The sequence below is a fragment of the Natrix helvetica genome (assembly GCF_964273705.1).
Source record: "Natrix helvetica genome assembly, chromosome: Z".
Lineage (NCBI taxonomy): Eukaryota > Metazoa > Chordata > Lepidosauria > Squamata > Natricidae > Natrix > Natrix helvetica.
Genome location: NC_138554.1, coordinates 143,177,135 through 143,197,030, shown reverse-complemented (window position 1 = coordinate 143,197,030; position 19,896 = coordinate 143,177,135). Strand labels below are relative to the sequence as shown.

General features: G+C 48.7%; 1 protein-coding gene across 1 annotated transcript in view; it reads left to right on the top strand.

The window, feature by feature from the left end:
• Positions 1–10,099: 10,099 nt before the first annotated feature.
• Positions 10,100–19,896, top strand: part of LOC309381561 (sushi domain-containing protein 2-like) — a 24,158-nt gene continuing 14,361 nt past the window's right edge. The window contains exons 1-6 of the mRNA XM_081932717.1: positions 10,100–10,291; positions 11,984–12,188; positions 16,551–16,702; positions 17,129–17,296; positions 18,416–18,587; positions 19,220–19,421. Of these exons, the coding sequence (XP_081788843.1) occupies positions 10,228–10,291; positions 11,984–12,188; positions 16,551–16,702; positions 17,129–17,296; positions 18,416–18,587; positions 19,220–19,421 (963 nt within the window). The 5' untranslated portion in view covers positions 10,100–10,227. The remainder of the gene's footprint in view (positions 10,292–11,983; positions 12,189–16,550; positions 16,703–17,128; positions 17,297–18,415; positions 18,588–19,219; positions 19,422–19,896) is intronic.

Genomic DNA, 19,896 nt, shown 5'->3' with positions numbered 1-19,896 from the left:
ACTGAACCCAGTCACTTCCGGTTTGCTCGTAGGATCATTTTTAGTCCTCTGGAGCCTTCAGGGAAGCCACCTGAAGGTCCCTGAAGGCTCCGGAGGATTAAAAATGCCCCTAAGAGCAAACCGGAAGTCCATTTCTGAACTTCTGATTTGCCCATAGGGCCGTTTTTTTGTGCTGCAGAGGCTTCAGGGAAGCTCCTGAAGCCTCCGGGGGGCCACTGGGGGGGGGGTGGGGGAGGCTGTTTTCACCCTATAAAGCCTCTGGAACCTGGGGAGGGTGAAAAAAGTATGCCAAAAAATGAGGGGGAGGGCCTGTCATGGGCACATGTGCACTGGGGGGGTCGTGCATTGCATTATAGGTGAGGCATGCCCAACCACGCCCCCCCCCTGCACTCCCCCTCTTATGGCACGCGAGGCAAAAAAGGTTCGCCATCGCTGGCTTAGACTGTGCTGTGAGTTCAAAGCAATTTACTTTTTTCAGCTACCAATGCACCAAGGTGGGGGCTATTGGGGGCCACCAGAGGTCACCCTTGCAGGGTGGTCAGCCCTATAACACCCCAGGATTTTAAATCAACCATTTAATCCAGTATTTATGGGCACTCACAATCAGAATCTATGGTGGCATTTCACTTATCAACACGGAAAGCGCCACCCCAAAAATGTGACACCTTTATTCATTTGTTAGCTAAACTCTGCAAAACAACAATAAGAGATGGAAATTCCTGAACAAAGTGCTCAGCTCAGCCTCTGCCATTTGCTATGACGAAGGGGAAGTCCAGGCGAGAGCCGGCTCGGTGCCAGGGAACGCCTGGTGGACGGGGAAAGTGCCGTGCAGGCGCATCTGAGTCCCAGAGTTCGCTGGGTGCCTCTGGGCTGCTCCTTCCTCTCAGAGTATGGGCGGCGGGGGGGGAGGGGTCTGAATGAGGGAGATAAGTAACAAGAGCCGCTTCTGATTGGTTTATGTGCTTGTTCTGAAAGAGTTTCTTCGATGTGCCAAGTACGCCTATCTCTCAAGATCCAGAAGGATCTTGAGAGATTTGTGCTCTGGGCAATGTTCCCTCTAATTTTTTTTCAATGTGAGCAGAAAAGTATAGTGTTTGAGCAGCACATTTTCATGCCTGAGCACCTGAATTTTTTTCACACATGTCACCTAAGCCAACGAAATCAGTATTATTTGAAACTCAAAGTTGTTTCTTCAAGGTACCCGCTTAATTAAAAGTGTTATATAATATTAGTATCACTTAACAATGCTCCTGCTTAGCAACCAAAATGTTGGCTCAGGAACTCTGGCATTGAAGTGTGTAAGTCTTAAAGCTGTCAAGTTACAAGACCCTTGCACCCCTAACCCTTTAGAAAAAAACTCAGGGTTGTTCAAACTTGACAGCTTTAAGACTTGTGGACTTCAACTCCCAGAATTCCTCCTCCAGTCGTTGGCTCAGGAACTCTTGGTATTGAAGCGTGCAAGTCTTTTTTTTTATATATAATACTTTTTATTGTTTTTGTCTTTTCATTACATTTTACAATCTTTATATCAACAGTTTGTACAATGTTACATCGTCATATCTATGTATGTTTTCCTCTCTTTACCATATATTACAATCATTATGTCATCTTATCTATACATTTTTATGATATTTTACATATTTACCTACTTTTATATACAGTTCTATGTTTATTTATGTATATTGTTTTCGGCTTAATTATTTTTCTTATTTTCCAACCATTCATACCACTTATTCCAAATTTCGTAGTATTCCGATTCTTCTTTGTCCTTTAATTTTAGGGTTAATTTGTCCATCTCTGCACAAACCAAGGTTTTTTTTATCACTAATTCGTCCGGCGGTGTATTATTTTGCTTCCAGCATTGGGCAAACGCTATTCTAGCTGTGGTTAATATATGTGTTAGTAGATATTTAATTTTTTTTGTATAGTTCCCTTTGATTATTCCTAGTAAGAAGGTTTCGGGTTCATACTTTATTTGTTCCCCCGTAATTTCTTGTGCCCACTTCCAAATTCTTTTCCAATATTTTTCTGATTCCAGGCAGGTCTACCACATGTGATAGAAGGTCCCTTGTTCTTTTTTACATTTCCAACAGGTTGGTTTCAGTGTTGGGTACATTTTTGCCAATCTTGTTGGTGGTAGGTACCAACGATAAAACATTTTGTATATGTTTTCTTTCAATGTTGCTGATCTCGTTAATTTATAATTTGTATTCCAAATTCTTTCCCAATCCGCTAGATCTATATTATAACCAAAAATTTTGGCCCATGCTATCATACAACCTTTAACTATTTCTTCTTCTAAGTTTATTTCTAGCAAATATTTGTACATTTTCGTTATAAATTTGTTTTCTGGGCCATTTAAGATTTTGTCTATTCGTTGCAATTCTGTATATATTCCATATTCTTTTACATCTTTTTTGTATCTTGATTGTAATTGGACGTATGGCCACCAATCTATATTTATATTATTCTCTTTTAATTCCTGATTCGTTTTCAGATTTCCCTGGTTATCTAGAATTTCACTATACCTAACCATTTTTGATAGATCTAGCGTATTGGGGTGTGTCATAGCTTCCATGGTGGAAAGCCATGTCAGTATTTTCATGTAGTGTTTTGCTTTAATTTTGTCCCAGACCTGTATTAGTGCTTCTCTGATATAATGTGTATGGAAGTATTTTTGTTTCTTTTTGCTCTCTTCCCATAGGAAAAAGTGCCATCCTGTTTGCAGGTCATGGCCTTCTATTGCTAATATTCTTCTGTTTTTTAAATTTATCCAGTCTTTGATCCAATTTAGTGCTGCTGCATTATAGTAGAGTTCCCAGTCAGGTAGCCCCATACCACCTCTGCTTCTGTCGTCTTGTAATGCTTTCAGTTTTATCCTAGCTTTTTTCCCTTGCCAGATGAATTTTAGTATTATTTTGTTCAGTTCAGTAAAGAATTTTTTCTCTAGTTTTATTGGGATAGTTTGAAATAAATATAGGACTCTTGGTAGTATGTTCATTTTTATAGTTGCTATTTTCCCTAATAGAGATAGTTGTAATTTCCCCCATAGTTCTAGATCTTTTTTTATTTGTTGCACTAATTTTGTGTAGTTATTTTCTTTTATGGTTGAGCACTTTGCTGTTAGCCATATCCCTAAGTATTTGACTTTCTTTACTACCTGGAGTCCTATTAATTTTTCTAATTCTTTATTCTGTTCTTCCTTCAGATTTTTGGTTATTATTTTGGTCTTTTCTCTATTAATTTTTAATCCTGCCACATCTCCATATTTTCCTAGTTCTTGCATTAACCTGTTCCCTGTTTCTAATGGATCTTCTATAATAAATACTAAGTCATCTGCAAAGGCCTGTATTTTGTATTCTTCATTTTTAATTTTGGTTCCTCTTATTTCCTGGTTTTTTCTAATTCGTATCAGAAGCTTTCTAGCGTCAGAATAAAAAGCAGAGGTGATAGTGGGCAGCCCTGTCTCACTCCTTTCGTTATTTCAAAAGACTCTGTATTCTCCCCATTCAATAGTATGTTTGCCTTTTGGGTGGAATATATTGTTTCTATTAATTTTTCAAATTTATTTCCTAGATTCATATTTTTAATTTGTTGTTTCATGTATTGCCAATTTAAATTATCGAATGCCTTCTGTGCATCCAGGAATACAAGTGCCACTTGTTTCTCTGTATGCACCTCATAATACTCCAAGATATTAGCTATTGTTCTGGTATTATTTCTAATTTGTCTTGTTGGGAGAAATCCATTTTGATCTGGATGTATGTAGTCATTTAGTATTCTTTTTAGTCTTTCCGCCATTATTGTTGCAAATATTTTATAGTCAGCATTCAGCAGCGAGATTGGCCTGTAATTTTGAATTTGGTTTTGGTCTGTACCTTCTTTAAATATTAACGTGATGTATGCTTCCCTCCATGAGTTCGGTATTTTTGCTTTTGTCAATGTTTCGTTATACATCTCCAGCAGTAGGGGTTCTATTGATTCATTCAGATCGTCTATTATTTTGTACCATTCTGCTGGGAATCCATCTGGGCCTGGTGTTTTTTTTAAACAAACGTTTTATTGGTTTTTTTTCAAGTATTTTGGGGAAAAGGGTACATAAATGTGGGAGAAAATTTTTTGACAGCTACATCATATGGAAGGTGGTACTTCCCCAGAATCTTACATCTCTTTCATGTTTTATATATATCATAATATCATTGTTACATTTATATTAGCAGTTATTTTACTCAATTCTTTAGCATCTTCAACCATATTTTATATCACTTCTACATTTCATTATATTAGCAATTGCAATATGTTTTTAATTCATTTCTGTGACCTAAGTTTCATTACTGTCTCCTCTCCCCTGTCTGTTGGCTGAGCCAAGGCTCCCCCCACCCTTTCGTGTCTTGTGCGCCGTCTCTTGTTTCACCTAGGAGGTCTTTATGTTTTTCCATGAAGGCTTCTGCCTCCACCACTGTATTAATTCTCACTCTGGCCCCCTCCCAAAAGATCAACAGGCCTTCTGGAATTAACCACCGAAACCAGATGTTTTTTTCATATAACCTTTTAGTTATAAAGAGGAATTTCTTCCTCTTATCTCTTATTCTTTTTGGTATCTGTTTCAAAATGGTTATTTCTTTGTCCTTATATCTTAGAGGTTCCCCCCTTTGAACTCCTAGAATCTCATCTCTTGTAGTTTTTCTGAAAAATTTAACATGAACCTCCCTTGGGACATTGTGTATTCTGGCATATGCTGAGTTGATTCTATATATCAGGTCAATATCCCACCCCAGCTGTTGCCTATCCCTTTTGGTATAGTCTGCTAACATTATTATCATAATCTCTCTTAGGTCCTCACCCTCTGTTTCAGGTATATTTTGAAACCTAAGAAAAAGAGACATCCTTTCAAATTCCATTTTTTCCAAGCAGCTCTCAAACCCAATTTTTTTTGTAAAGCCTTCATCTCTTCTCCCACCCCTACAGCATTCTCCTCCAGAGCATTTATTTTTTGACTATTTTGTACAGTCTGTTGTTGATTCTCTCTGAGTTCTTCCTTTAAGTCCGCCAGCTGCTTTTTTATTTCATCCTGTCCCTTTAAGAGTGTCTGAAACATTTGGTGAAATATGTCTTGAGACGGTTGTTCCTTCTCAGGGGCTTTTGGTTGCAAAAAGGAAGTTAATTGCGTTTACGGGAGAACCGGGCTTGAAGCAGCAGACAATGGAGCCGACGCTGGCTTGGGTGGGGGCTTTTTTGGAGGCATTTCAAAGTTCAGGAAAAGTTATAATTCAAAGCAGGAAAAAAATGGTGTCTGTAGGGATGCACCGCCGGGCGGGACCAGGAGTCAGACAAAGTCTAGTGTGGAATATCGATCTTCAAAACAGCTCCCCTCTGATTATATTCAATTTTCCCCAATCCAAGGGATCGTATAAAGAGATTCCTCTAGGATTCACCCAGGTTTTATAATTCCAGCCCAAAAGATTTTTCAATGACGGCAGTTCATTTGAAACAACAACACAAGCGCGGGATGAAATGCCATTTTGGCTCAGCCTTCCCCAGGGAACGGAGAACAGTCATTTAGAAAGTTTATTCGTAACTTTTAAGGTCGACACACTTTCTTTCTTCCGCAATTGTTAAAGAAGATCATTAGCCCATTGCTTGAAAGAAGTGAATATCAAAGGGTTTTTCCCCCCAATTCTCTCTTTGTAAGAGAGATAGTTTAAAGCCGCTTTTCCGAGAAGGGGGGGGAGAAACCCCCCCTCCAATCTTAGCACTTCGTGGAGATCAAAGAGTCTTAAGAATACTGCTAATCCATTTAGCTAATTGTTCAAAGGGAGTAAAAAAAAAGACCCGGGGGGGGGTTTCCCTCCTCACCGCATTTCTGCTGTTGCCTTCAAGTAAAGCATTTTCTTCCGATCTCCTCCGGACGAAAGTGCGCTTGGCAAGCACACACCCCAAAAGCCTCCCAGTGCCTAGGGCAAAGCCAGCAGCCCCCCTGCAACCGCTGCTGCTCCAGGGGGCTCCAGCAAGCCGCCCCCTCGGCAAGACACCCCTACAGGGCATCTTGTGCCCATCCCTTGACCGGGGGGGGGGGCCCACCGGGACGGCGAGCGGCGGACAGCATGTCCGTCGTCCACAGAAACAGGAAGTAGAATCTCCATCTGGGCCCGGTGTTTTATTATTTTTCTGTTTTTGAATTGCCTGTTTCAGTTTAATTTTTGTTATTTGTTTTGTTAACATTTCTTTCATCTCTTCCGATATTACTGGGGTTTCTTCTCCGTTTAAATGAAGCGTGCAAGTCTTAAAGCTGTCAAGTTACAAGATCCTTGCACCCCTAACCTTTTAGGGAAAAAAACACAGGGGTCTTCAAACCTGACAGCTTTAAGACTTGTGGACTTCAACTCCCAGAATTCCTCCTCCAGTCATGTTGCAGCGACATCATCTGCGCATGGATCTGCTCCATCTTTGGTTTCTTCATCATGGGCAGGGCTGCCACTGAAGATGCTGACGAGCCCCCATCGCCATCAGAATAACTGCTGCCACCTCCTCCTCCTCCTCCTCCTCCTCCTCCTCCTCCTCCAACAGCACCACCACATTTGCTGCCCGGCAAAGCTCCCGCTGGCACCCCCACCTGTGGCAGCAGCGCCTCCCCCTCCACTCGGAGCATCTGAGCTGAGCCCCGTGTCACCCCTGCCCCCTCCTCCTCCGCCGTGCTTTTGAGAAGCCATGAGGCCTTTTTTCCCCCTGCTCCCACCCCCTCCGTCGCCTTCCTACTGGCTCCTGCAGCTTCATGGCTCCTCAAAAGCACGGCAGAGGAGGAGGGGGCAGGGGTGATGCGGGTCTCAGCTCAGGTGCTCCGAGCGGAGGGGGAGGCGCCACTGCCATGCACGGGGATGCCGGCTGGAGCTTTGGCGACTTCACCTCAGCCACAGCACCGGGCGGCAAATCCGACAGTGCTGTTATTTATTTATTTATTTATTTGATTTGATTTCTAGACCGCCCCCTCTCCCTGAAGGGACTCGGGGCAGTGTACAGGTACCAAATTAAAAACCATACAAATAATCATAAATATAGTTAAAATCGAATTAAACTTTAAACCCCTGTACAAATTTATAAAAATTAAAAACTCAGCCTAAGACCACCCACGAAATTTAAAAATACAGACTGAGGTGGGAGAGCTAGAATTAGACCAAGCCGGCTAGATTAAACAGGTGGGTTTTTAGCTTCTTACGGAAGGAGCGGAGGTCCGTGGTTGTTCTAATATCAGGGGGAAGGTCATTCCAGAGGGTTGGGCCCATCACAGAGAAGGCCCTTCCCCTGGGCGCCGCCCGCTGGCACAGCCTAGTGGACGGCACCCGGAGGAGTCCCTTTCTGTGTGAGCGAATCAGCCGAAGGGATGTGTGGGGCAGGATACGATCCCGCAAATAGCTAGGCCCTGTGCCATGGAGCGCTTTGAAGATGATAATCAGCACCTTGAAACGCACCCGAAAAGCTACAGGTAGCCAGTGCAGCCCACGCAGGAGGTGTTACGTGGGAGTATCTAGTGACTCCCGAGACTGCCCGCGTGGCCGCATTCTAAACCAACTGCAGACTTCGGGTGCATCTCAAGGGGAGCCCCATGTAGAGAGCGTTACAGTAGTCCAGCCGGGACGTCACAAGCGCATGGGTGACTGTGCGAAGGGCATTCCCGTCCAATAGGGGACGCAATTGGCGCACCAGGCGAACCTGGTGAAACGCCCCCCTTGCCACGGCTGTCACATGGTCGTCCATTGACAGCTGGGTATCTAGGAGGACGCCCAAATTGCGTACCCGATCCACGGGGGCCAGATGTTCGCCCCCAATGGCCAGTGATGGAATCAGCTGGTTGAACCGGGATGCCGGTAGCCACAGCCACTCCGTCTTGGACGGGTTAAGCTTGAGTCTGTTACTTCCCATCCAGATCCGTACGGCTTCCAGACACCGGGACATCACTTTGACAGCATCGTTGGGGTGGTTCAGGGTAGAGAGGAAGAGGAGGTGGCAGCAGTTATTCCGGTGGCGGTGGGGGCTTCACAATTACCCTCAGTCACCTCGTGCTCATCAAACAAGTCCGGGGAGGTCCTTTGCAAGCGGCCAGTTCTAGCTGCCTGCAAAGGACCTCCCCAGCTTCCGGAGCCTGTGGCAGGAGAAATCACTGCGCGGCAGTTGAAAACTGCTGCACGGTGTTTTATTGCCACGTGTGCCGCTGCGCAGCCGTGCACCTTAGAGGGAACATTGGCCCTGGGCGCACCAGGTATAGTTGAATGGCGAGGAAAGGCCGGGGAAAAAACTCCAAATGCCGAGATACAAATTAGGGGGTACTGGCGAACGAGGGCTGCACCAACTGAGGAACAGTGTTGAGATGGCGAGTCATGAAGATGCCGCTTTCTATGACACTCGTGAAGCCACGCTTGAAATCCTGTGGGCAGAGACCCTAGAAAGCATAGGCCTCGGCCTCCCAGACCTAGAGGTTTTCACAAATAGACTGGACAACCAGAATGAGAATCGAGCTGATGAGAATTGAAAAAGAAGAATACAAATTGCAAGCATTTGCAGATGATTTAGTGTTTGTTATGGAGGACCTGATAGAAATGGACCCAAAATTAATAGAACAACTAGAGGAATATGGAGAAGTAGCAGGATTGAAAATTAATAAGGATAAAACAAAAACCCTAGTGAAAAACGTAACAGAAAAACAGAAAAAAGAAATGACGGGGAAATTGGACATTCAAATATTGGAAAAAGTGAAATATTTGGGCATCCAATTGACCTCAAGTTGTGTAACTATTAAGGAAGATAATTACTATAAGCTGAGAAAACAAATTGAAATAGATGTGGAAAAATGGAGAAACTTACAACTATCATTAATGGTAAGAATAGCGGTAATAAAGATGAATATATTGCCAAGAATTTTGTTTCTATTTCAAACAATACCAATAAAGAAGAAAGGAGAGGGAAAGAAGAAAGAGTAAAGGAGAGGAAGGCAGGGAGGAGAAACAAGAGATGGGGAAAGGGCAGAAAGGGGAAGAAGAGGAGATGAGTGGGGGAGAGGAAGGGGAAGAAGAAAAGGGAAAGGAGAGGAGGAAAGAAGAAAGTGGAGAAGAAAGGAGGGAGGGAGAAAAGGAAATAAAAATAGGGTTGTGGTAAAATAAAATAGGTGCATGGGATGGTAAGCAAAGCAATCCCGATTAGATATTTCAATTTTTATATTGAAAAATGAATAGTTAAAATCGTTAATACACAACATTAATAACAATGTATGTATGAGATTAAAAATTAAAAAACACTTTTTTTGAAAAAAAAATCAGAATAGATCTGGAAGGGACTTTGGAGGCCTTCTAGTCCAACCCCCAGCTCAAGCAGGAGATTCAATACCATTTCAGACAAATGATTTTCTAGTCTCTTCTTTAAAACCTCCAGTGATGGAGCAACCACAATTTCTGGTGGCAAGTTGTTCCACTGGTTAATTGTCTTTGCTGTTCAGAAGTTTCTCCTCTTCTGCCTTGAACAAAGGGTTGGACTAGATGGCCTCTGAGGTTCCTTTCAGCCCCAAGATCCCATGTTGTGTCTTCATCTGATTGCTTACAAAGTCTTCACACTGCAATAGGCTTTGAGTGTGAGATCCACAAAGAAGGAAAACGAGAGAGAGAGAGAGAGAGGGAGGGAGGGAGGGAGGGAGGGAGGGAGGGAGAGAGAGAGAGAGAGAGAGAGAGAGAGAGAGAGAGAGAGAGAGAGAGAGAGAGAGAGAGAGAGAGAGAGAGAGAGAGAGGCTCCTTCTGCTCCTAGCCAGAGCCTGGGTGGCACCCTGATCTGCCAAGACCTGCTTTGCTTTTCTCCAGGAATGTCAAAAATCTCAAAAAGCCCAGACTCAAGGAGCACCCAGATCTCGATCAACCCTAACATGGAACAGATTTAACGCTGGGCCTCACGACCAAACCCAGCCCAAGAGGGGGGGGAGGGGGGGAAGGAGGCAGGGAGGGAGAAACGCCTTTTTGGCAGCGCAGGAGCAAACCCAACTGCTGTTGGCCCCTGGCATCCAGTGGACTGTGAGGCAGGTCTGCCAGCAGTGGGTGGGTCCTCAGGAGGAGGAGGAGGAGGAGGAAGCTGTGTCAAGTCAGCATTTCCCAGTGACACTTTGAGCCCAGTTCCAAGCTCCCAGTCCTCCCTAGGGAAGGACAGGCTGTTTTTCCTCCTGGGGATCAGCGGAAGGAACTTCCACCAACGAGCATGAGGCTTTCGGGCACCTCCTGCGTCTTCCTCCTCTGGGTTATGATGATACTCCCCAAAGCAGGTAGGTCTCGCTCCCCACCTCCCTCTAGAAGGGAGAAGACTGGAGAGCGGCTGTGCAAGGAGGGGGACCCATCGCACGGGACCCTCTGATTAAGCCCCCCCCTCTCTTCACTCAAACAGAGAAGCCTCTGCAGGAGAAGGCAGGACTCCTGCCTCCCCCCCCACACACACACCTACACACACACACACACACACACACACCTTTTGCCACCCCAGGGCAAGGAGGGAAAGGGCTGCTGGGGAGACTCATGGCCTGAAAGACCCGGGAGGGCCCCTTGAGCTGGATGGAGGGCCGAGGGAGAAGGGGGCAGGGGAAGGCTCCCTCAGGGCGGAAGGGGCTGCCAAGAGACCCCACTCGGCCTCTCCAAAGGAGCCGGCTCCACCTGTGGCTTTTCCCTCCCAAACATTTCCCGTGATTGCAAGGGAGGAACCGCGGGGCCACCTCTGCCAAAGGGGACTGGGATGGAGGCAGCTACCAGAAGGCAGAATTGGAAACTTTCTGTGGCATGAAGGGAAAGATGAAAGGCACAAAATCCTCTCGGGCAGACCCTCCAATGCCCCTGAGGAATGGGGGCACCAGATTGGGCACTGTCCAAATCCGGATGCCAAGGCAGAGAAGGAAATGCCCACTCTGGCTCTGAAAGCAGCCCAACAGTTCTGCCCATCTCCGCTCGACACACCGGTGTGGGTTAGGGTTAGGGTTAGGGTTGGCAAAGCTCCCAGGGAAAATGACGGGAACTGAGTTCAAGTCTCACCCGAGGCCCGAAAGCCAGGGGCCGGCCCCTCCCCGTCAGTCCGCTGGTGGTCCAATTCCTGCCGCAGCCAAGGGATCCCACTCCGAACAAAGCAGGCCCTGTCCTGGCAGGGAAGATGCCAGGAATGGGTGGGTGGGGAGAAACCAGTTTTCCCTGTATGGGGATTGTTTGCTTGTCCTTTCTTTTGATTCAGTGTGATGGAGCAAACACTGTGTCAGTGCTTGGGATTTTGCCAAAGTAAGAAGCGCGATTGTGCGGAGGGGAGCCCTGTTTTTCCGCCTCAATCCTTGGGTGCAAAGACAGTGGGGCCCTGGCTGAAGCAGAGGCTTTCGGTTAAGGGCTACAAGGTGCAAATCCCAGGAATCTGGCTGGCTGGCTACTTTGGGGGAAACTGGGCGGGTCTTCATCCATCTCCCTTGGGATCATGTCAAAGGGCCCTTTCAGCAGGGCAGCTGGGCTGGAGGCTTCCCCACCCCCCTGAAGGCCATGAGGTCATCAGCCCATGAAGTGGGGTTCTTCTAGGTTGCAACTCCCTCGTGGGGCTTCCCTTGGGCTCGAGCAGCGGGGGTGGGTGGGTGGGGGGGAGAAGAGCTTCTATCCCTTGGCTTGGGTGGGACTTGGCAGGGAGGGGTGGGTGGGCTTTTTCTGGAGATGAGGGGGAGGGGTCTGATGGGATCCAAACTGATAGGTCTGGCAGTAGATTCCCCTTAGCCAAATCCTGGGAGGCAGTAGAGTTCCTCATTCCCTTCCTGTGTGTCGAAACCAACACCTGGGATATAGTACTCCGGTTACAGGAGGGAGGTGAAGAGGACTCAAAGGTTGCAAGGAGAATGGAGACAATGGCTGGGAATATTTCTCAGACTGCGACCCCTGGATGTAAGTGGGGTTTTTAGACCGATGGTATGAGTGATTGTTCCCTGTGTCTCTTTCCCACCTAGGGGGGCAAGCCTCCTGCGCCAGTCATTGTGGGGGCTTCCTCGCCACCTGCTCATGCCACGCGACCTGTGAGAACCTGGGAAGTTGCTGCCCTGATTATTGGAAATTCTGCGTGAAGATCTCACCCTCCTCCGGTACCCTGCTTGGTGGGAAAGATTTCACTCTCCTCAATGGGACTTTTGAGACCAGCGCCCCTGTGACCTGCAGGTGAGACCAGGAAAAGCATTTTGCTTTGTGACGTCGGGCGGGTGGGTGGGTGGAGTTCAGGGTTAAGGTTAGGGCCAGGCCTTAACTTGTCCATCCAAAAAAGTTCTTCAGCGATGCTCAGCCGGAATATGATGTGGTTAATTGGAAGATCATGAAAATGTGATGTAGCTGATGGAGGAAGAGATCAGCCTGCCTTAGGACCCCAGACACCAGGGGCCTGAAGGGACCCTGGAGACCCCTTCCTCTTGCTGGCCCTTCAATCTTTCCTTGAAAACTTCCACTGACGGATCACCACGTAATGCCAAGGGCCGGGCGATTCCTCAGCAGTATATCTATCCCTGGAGGCTTTTAAGGAGAGACCCGACACTCACTTGTCTGAAATGGTGTAGAATCTCCTGCTCAAGCAGGGGGCTGGACTGGAAGGCCCCTTCCGGCTCTATTTGGATTCTGATCCAAGGCCAGGATATGACTCCTCACTTCCAGTTTGTTCCTCCTTTGGGCAAAGTTTCCATTCGCTTCTTCTGTCTTCCCTTCCAATATTAACATCTTGGATGGCCTTTCTTCACCCCTTGTGGGGATCTCCCCAGATTAAGGCCAAGCCAGGTGCAAAGTCCTCCTGGCCATGTCTGAGCCACTGCACTCGGGTCTGGCTGCAGTTTCTGCTGAGTCTTTTAAGAAGGCAGCTCCCACCCCCCACCCCCGCCTGGAGTCCTTGGGGATGGTTAAGAACCAGCCTTGAGCAGGTTTACACACACACACACACACACACACACACACACACACACACACACACACACACAAACCTCTTATCCTCAGGGCTTGGGAGGGTTTTTAAAAAAGTTATTCTTGCTTTAATTGAGCCATTGTACTCAGGTATGTAAGCTATTCAGTGCTGCTGGTGGTTGGAGCAGCAGATAAGCTTCATAAAACAATAAATGGTAAGAGCTGCCAGCCCCCTCCCCCCTTGCTCCTCCCCAGGCTGGACCCCTCCAGCAAGGAACACCACCAAAGAGAGCCAAAGTGTAGGAAGAGTAGACCGGTCTGGCCTGCCTCCTTCCCAGAGGGAGGGTTGATCCCTTCCCGTCACCCCTCCTAACTCCCCCCCCCCCGCAAACAATTCTCCCTGGGGACCTGGCTGGAAGTGCTGACTAGGGAAGGAGCCACATTGCTGTAAAGCAGCAATGTTTTAAGCCATAATCATCACAATTACGACAAATCACGGCTTGAACTATCTTGCTTTGCATGTAATGAGTCTATCTCATATATTAGTTTCTCCTTTTAAGTTGCATTACTGAAATAAATGAACTTTTGCACGATATTCCAATTTTTCAAGTTTCACCTGTAGAAGTATGAAGTGCGATTGCTACTTTGCAAGTCCAAAACTGAGAACTTGCTTCCCTCCCCTGTGGGAGCGAGGGATTCAGGAGGATGCAGTCGTCCTCCAGGCTGACTCTGGCATGGCTGAAATGTAGTGTCAGGGTTCCAAATAACATCCAAAATTAAATCAGAATTCAAGGCGAAGTATTCCTCAAAGTTCCAATTTATTAAGAGAGTCATGTTGGCACATCTGGGAAAACCCGAATCTGAAAGCTTCCTGTGTTTTTCCCCACCTAGTTGAAAGTTCAAATTCCATTTTTTCCAAGCAGCTCTCAAACCCAATTTTTTTTGTAAAGCCTTCATCTCTTCTCCCACCCCTACAGCATTCTCCTCCAGAGCATTTATTTTTTGACTATTTTGTACAGTCTGTTGTTGATTCTCTCTGAGTTCTTCCTTTAAGTCCGCCAGCTGCTTTTTTATTTCATCCTGTCCCTTTAAGAGTGTCTGAAACATTTGGTGAAATATGTCTTGAGACGGTTGTTCCTTCTCAGGGGCTTTTGGTTGCAAAAAGGAAGTTAATTGCGTTTACGGGAGAACCAGGCTTGAAGCAGCAGACGATGGAGCCGACGCTGGCTTGGGTGGGGGCTTTTTTGGAGGCATTTCAAAGTTCAGGAAAAGTTATAATTCAAAGCAGGGAAAAAATGGTGTCTGTAGGGATGCACCGCCGGGCGGGACCAGGAGTCAGACAAGATCTTGCCCCCACACCCACAAGCCCATCCCATGGCCCAATCTTCCACTGCCATGCTGGCAGCTTCCACCCATCCAGTTCCGGTCAGGTGCAGAGGTGTAGAGGCAAAAGATGACCTTGGATTCTAGAAAGGAATTTTATTTTGACAACATCACATTCTACTCCTTACTATTGCCCCTCCCAATTCCCCATTAATGAAACAGCATAGTAGACTAGAATATTAGTGTGGCAGGCCAAAGATCCAGAAAGGAATATGAGTGCAGGCCTGACATGTAGGCAGGTAGCAGAGAAATGCTATTCTCTCCCAAAGGCAGGTAGAGCGGGAGGGTTCCGGATGGACATGGTGTGGACGAAGGGGCAGTTTGGAGAAAAGGGGCTTCCCTCTCTTACGATGCTCCAGGGGACGTTCTGGGGGAAGCCAAACCAGCAGGCGGGAGGTGGGCCCAGCTGGAACCAAGAGGCTGCTGGGGCAAGACTTCAAACTACAAGGCAGAAGAGCTTTTCAATTGAGCCCTGGGGAAAAGCGATGGAGAGAATCGGGAGGATCGCGGAAGTTTCAAGAATATTGCATGGCAGGAATTCTCAAACTTGGCGATGCCGTGACCAACAGAAATAAGAAATGAACTCATGTGACACCCCTTTGCATGAAAATTCTCAATTACTAGATGCCCTACCAAAAATCCTAGCTAGTGCATTTGAGCTGAACTGTCCAAAAAGGGGAAGGAACGACAGGAAGGAAACCAAGGCCCACAGACTAAACTCTTGTGCAGCGCCCACCAGTGGCAGCCACCTCCAGCCAAAACCAGTCCCGGAGATTTCCTCCTTCTGCTGGGTGGCTGGGAAAAAGGGATGATGCACTGGCAGAATCCAAGAGTGGAGACCACAATCTCCCCCAGCCACCATGGAGATGGCCTCGAGTGCCCTACGCAGCCTCCTCCTCCTCCTCCTCCTCCTCCTCCTCCTCCTCCTCCTCCTCCTCCTCCTCCTCCTCCTCCTCCTCCATTGTTTTGTTTCATTGCAAAAACAAGAGTCTTGCACTCTGTTAACTGCCAACACTTCCCGAGCTCTGGACCTCAAGGAGCAGAAATTACAAACATGGGAAGTTTCTCCTTCTGAAGATCTGAAGAAGAAATCCACTTGGCTACCCAATGGGGCCTCTTCTGCAGATGCTGGTGGGAACCATAAAATAGACGACGACGATGATAATGATAATAATAATAATAATAATAATAATAATAATAATAATAATAATAATAATAATAATAATAATAATAATAATAATGATAATAATAATATGCCCAAGAGCTCGTGCTGAACAGGCCTTTCCATGCCAGGGTTTGCCATCTCCAGGGGAAGGAGGAAAAATTGGGGCTCTTGGTGGGGGGAAAAAAAACCCTTGAGGGTCCTGGGGACCCCTGTGGCTGGCACGACCCCCATCTTTGTAGGGAAAGACCACATCATCATGGAATCCGAGTTTCCTTGCCAGGTGAGAGCCGGGAGTCTTCTGCAAAGAGTTCAGTTCCTTTGCTGTTGAGAAGCAACCCTAAAGGGCAGGTGAGGAAAAAAGCACCTGTCCTTTGGAGGGGGGGCATCCTTGGAGTGTGCTGTCCCCCCCCAAGGGGTTCTAGGAGAACGGAATTGCTCTCAAGCCAGAAATAAATTCCTGTTTCTACGCTAATGGTCAGTTTTAAATATATGCGTCTTGTTTCTATTGTGTATTATTACGTTGTATCATCGTGTTGGCTTTGGCTGATGTTCCTTTACACCATTTAGTTGCCTGAAACGGTCTATAAATTCAGAAACAAGACATAAAGAAAAGAAATCGGCCACAAGACCAACTTTTCAAGGAACAGAATAAATCTAGCAGGGAAACTCAGGAAACAGCTCCATAGAGAAGGGAAAGGAAAAGAAAACGCCATGGGAAGATGGGGAAACAAAGTGGGAATGTGTGTTTGTGGGGGGAGATGCAGGTGAGATGGTCATGGGAATGCAATGCCTCCTTGACCAGAGAAAGGGGGGCTTGCATGTCAGGGGTCCACCCTAAGTCTGGCCCCTTTGTGGCGCCCACCGTGCAGGGGTGAAATTCAGCAGGTTCTGGAGATCCGGTAGTGGAAATTTTGAGTACTTCGGAGAACCAGCAAATACCACCTCCAGCTGGTCCCAGAGTGGGGAGGGAATTGGGGATTTTGCAGTATCCTTCCCCTGCCCTGCCCAGCAAGCCATGGCCACAGAACCGGTAATAAAAAAAAAATGAATTTCACCACTGCCCCCGTGGCATTTGTCCTCAAACCCGGCAGGTTCGCCAGGACCACCGAGACCCAGGGATACGTTGGCCGGGATGGCCGGCTACACTGCATTTCCCCTTTGCTCTACGAAATCGGCCTGGTCAGCCTGGAAGTTTCTGTGGACGGTGGGAAGACATTTCCTTGGTCGGCATCTTGGAGTTCAGGTCAGTCGCTTCTCTTCTTTCCCTGATTTGCACATCCTCCTCATTCAGGCAGGGAGCGAAAACGACGCCTCCGTTTCCTCCAGTGACAACCGCTCTGGAGCAATGGGGAAAAGCACCTTTTCCTGCTCCCAAATCACAAAACAGCCCAACGAAATGGTTCTGCAATGCGATGCAGGCTGCAGAGATGAGACTGAGGAAAGAGCAACTGAACCGGCTTTGCCCCCCCCCCCCGGGCCTTTGCTGCTCCTCGGGTAGCAGGGAGGGGCAGGTGGGGGTGGAGGTGAGGGGGGGGGTAGAGACAGGGCCACCCCAGTTCTCCCCAGCAAAACAAAATGGGCCGGTGTATTTAGTGGAGATAATTGTCCTTCTTATCTGGCAACACAAGGAGCAAAACCCCATCACGTCCTCCTTCCTTTCCCACCACAGTTCATCACAACAAGGTTCCCCCTTCAGAGAAAAGCACGCTGGTGAATGAAACCAAGTGGCAATACTACGGCACTCCGGGGACGGGGGGACCCCTGACCGTCACATGGAACACCGAGGTGCTGCAGTCCAGCCACGTTCATCTAGAGGTCTGGGGGTACAACGAGACAGGTAGGTAGCTCTCAACCCTGCAGGCCACGTTCCCATTGCCAGGAAGGCAGATTGGATGGAAAACGGAGGGCAGAAACGAACCACCTGGCGACTGTCATCAGAAGGTCACATTTCTAGCGGACGGAAGGAGGCAGCCATAGGAGAAATCGGTCGCCTTCTGACCTGGCCTGGGGGCTTCCGAAGGCTCCTTGGTCAACTGAAGCTGAGGCTGCAGAAACAGCTGAGGGCGCTTTCTAGGCGTGTCGGCGGTCACTGATGACGTTACCCGGTTAGGGAATGAACAGCTGGCGATAAATCTCTGGTAGAGGAGAAAAACTGGCCTCCATATAGCAAAGGGCGGCTTCAGGTGGGCCATTCCAAACTCCATCTCGTGCTTCAGAGAAAAAGCAAGTTTTTAAAGAGTGGCCCGGCTGCAGTTCTCCAAATCCTCAGGTTGGCTTTTCCACCGATGAGGTGCCACCGTCGGGGAAGCGTGGCCCCTCTGCCCCGCTCTATGGTGTTTTCCTGTGCCCGCCCTCTCAAATCTCATGGGGCGGGAAGCTCTGATCACAGCTGGGCGGTTCCACCCATCAGCCGCCCTGTGCCATGGAAGGCTTCAGAGGTATAACGAATGCACCGAATTGCACCGGGAAACCTCTAGGAAGCCAGTAGCAGCTTGTGATCCGGTGGGGTTACTTTATGTGATACCCCAAAACTCTCTCTGCTCTGCTGCATTCTAAACCAATTACAGACCTCCATACGGCTTCCGACAGCTGCCCCACAAAAAGCGCACTGGCGTAGCCCAAGATGGCTGCTGCCAGGCAAAGCCAAGGGTGCCAGTCTTAGGGACAGGGGCCTGCCTGCCTGCCTGAGTGGAAAGTGAAGCTGCCAGGCTTGGGTTCCCAGGAGCCCCCCTGCCCCAGCTGCCGCTTTTCTTTCCCCCAGGGGGACACTGTAGGGGCAGACGGTGTGTGTGTGTGCTGGATCCAGCAGCGTCCTCCCCGCAGTGGTTTGTGGTGCAGCTGGTGGGATCTTTCATGTCTCTCCTTCCTTCCTTCCTTCCTTCCTTCCTTCCTTCCTTCCTTCCTTCCTTCCTTCCCTCCCTCCCTCCCTCCCTCCCTCCCTCCCCCCCTCATCCAGGCAAGCCTTACTCTGACAACTGGGCAGCTGAGTGGAAGTACCTCTACTCTCTGAAGCGGAACTACCCAAACGAGGGACGCTTCGTGTTCCTGCCTGCTCCCTCTGCTCAGTACGGAGGCTGGGAAATGGGCGCGCTGAGGATTTCTGCCAACGAGTCTTCCGAAGGCCAGCCGTGAGTATCCCAGGCGTTTCTGGGAAGGCACGTCGATGGCCTCTCGACCACAACCGGCAAGCAGGGGGGAAACAGGGAGGGAAAAAGACACGGCTGGTGGCCACAGGCTCCTGGCCCAAAAGGTCCCCTTTCTCTCAAGCAGCCCTCCCCAGTGAGCTCAGCCCATCGATCCCACTCAGTTCTTCCTGGTGAAGCTGCTTCCCACCCACGGCCCCCATCCTCCTTTCATCCAATAGGGGCCTCGTTTGAGTGGCTTCCTGGTCTGGAATCAATCCTAAACCGGGTCAGGCCCAATTAGTATTTGGTTTGGGGACCTCCAGGAAAAACGGCGGAGCATCCCTAGACTGGGAACTTCAAAGAATCTGGGAGAAAGACAGCGGTCCCGGCAAACCCCGGAGATTAACAGGGAGGACTCTGACGTCCCCACAAGATGAGGCCGGCTCAAAGGAGTGGCGACTTGCGCTTTTCTCCAACACAAAATGGATCACGCGAAGTCCAAAATGCCCTTCCTTAGAAACGAGCTGCTCCCACGGGCACAACTCAGGGCAGATTTGGCTGCCCACCTCGTGCCCTGCTGACGTTGCCAGCCCCTTTGAGTCTTCTCCCTCTGGTTCCCCCCCCCCCAATGTCAGAAACGTGGCCGCCATCTGGAGCACGGAGCACGCCATGGCCTGGCACCTGGAGGAGGCCTTCCGGAAGGACTCTGCTGCCTGGGCTGCGGCCAAGTGCCAGCAGTGGGACAGGAAGGAAGCGGACCTGCCTGGGTTTCTGGAGGAGATTCCCGACTGTCCCTGCACTTTGGCCCAAGCCCGAGCTGACTCCGGCCGCTTTCACGTAAGTCCCCACTGCCCGGCCCAGAGAGGATGCTTAAGGCAGGCGCCTTCCAGGCTGGCTGTTCAGGTGGCAGCCGGTTATTCTGGCCTCAGAGGCCCTGAAAGGAAGGGGTGGCTGTGAAGGGCTCTGGGTCAAAGCAGGAATTGGATGGGATGTTCAAACCCTGAGAACTGGGGGTGGGGGTGAGGGGGGCTTCCTAATGGTGGGGCACCCTGGCAAAAGCAGAGATGGAGAAGGCCCTGCAAAGGGTTTCCGTTGGGCTGGGGGAGGGGGAAGGGGCCAGGCTCTCAGAAGGCTCTCCTACCCCTGCCCCTCCCACTCTGGGAATGCTCTCCTGCACCTTGGGTCACGTTAGGCAGCGGCAGGAGGGGACCCAGATGGTGAGGCTGGCTCCTTATCAGCCGAGCATATGTTTCCTCTTGGCCCCAGCCCCTGCAGCTCCCTTCACCCACCCGCACCCGCTCCAGGGCACGGC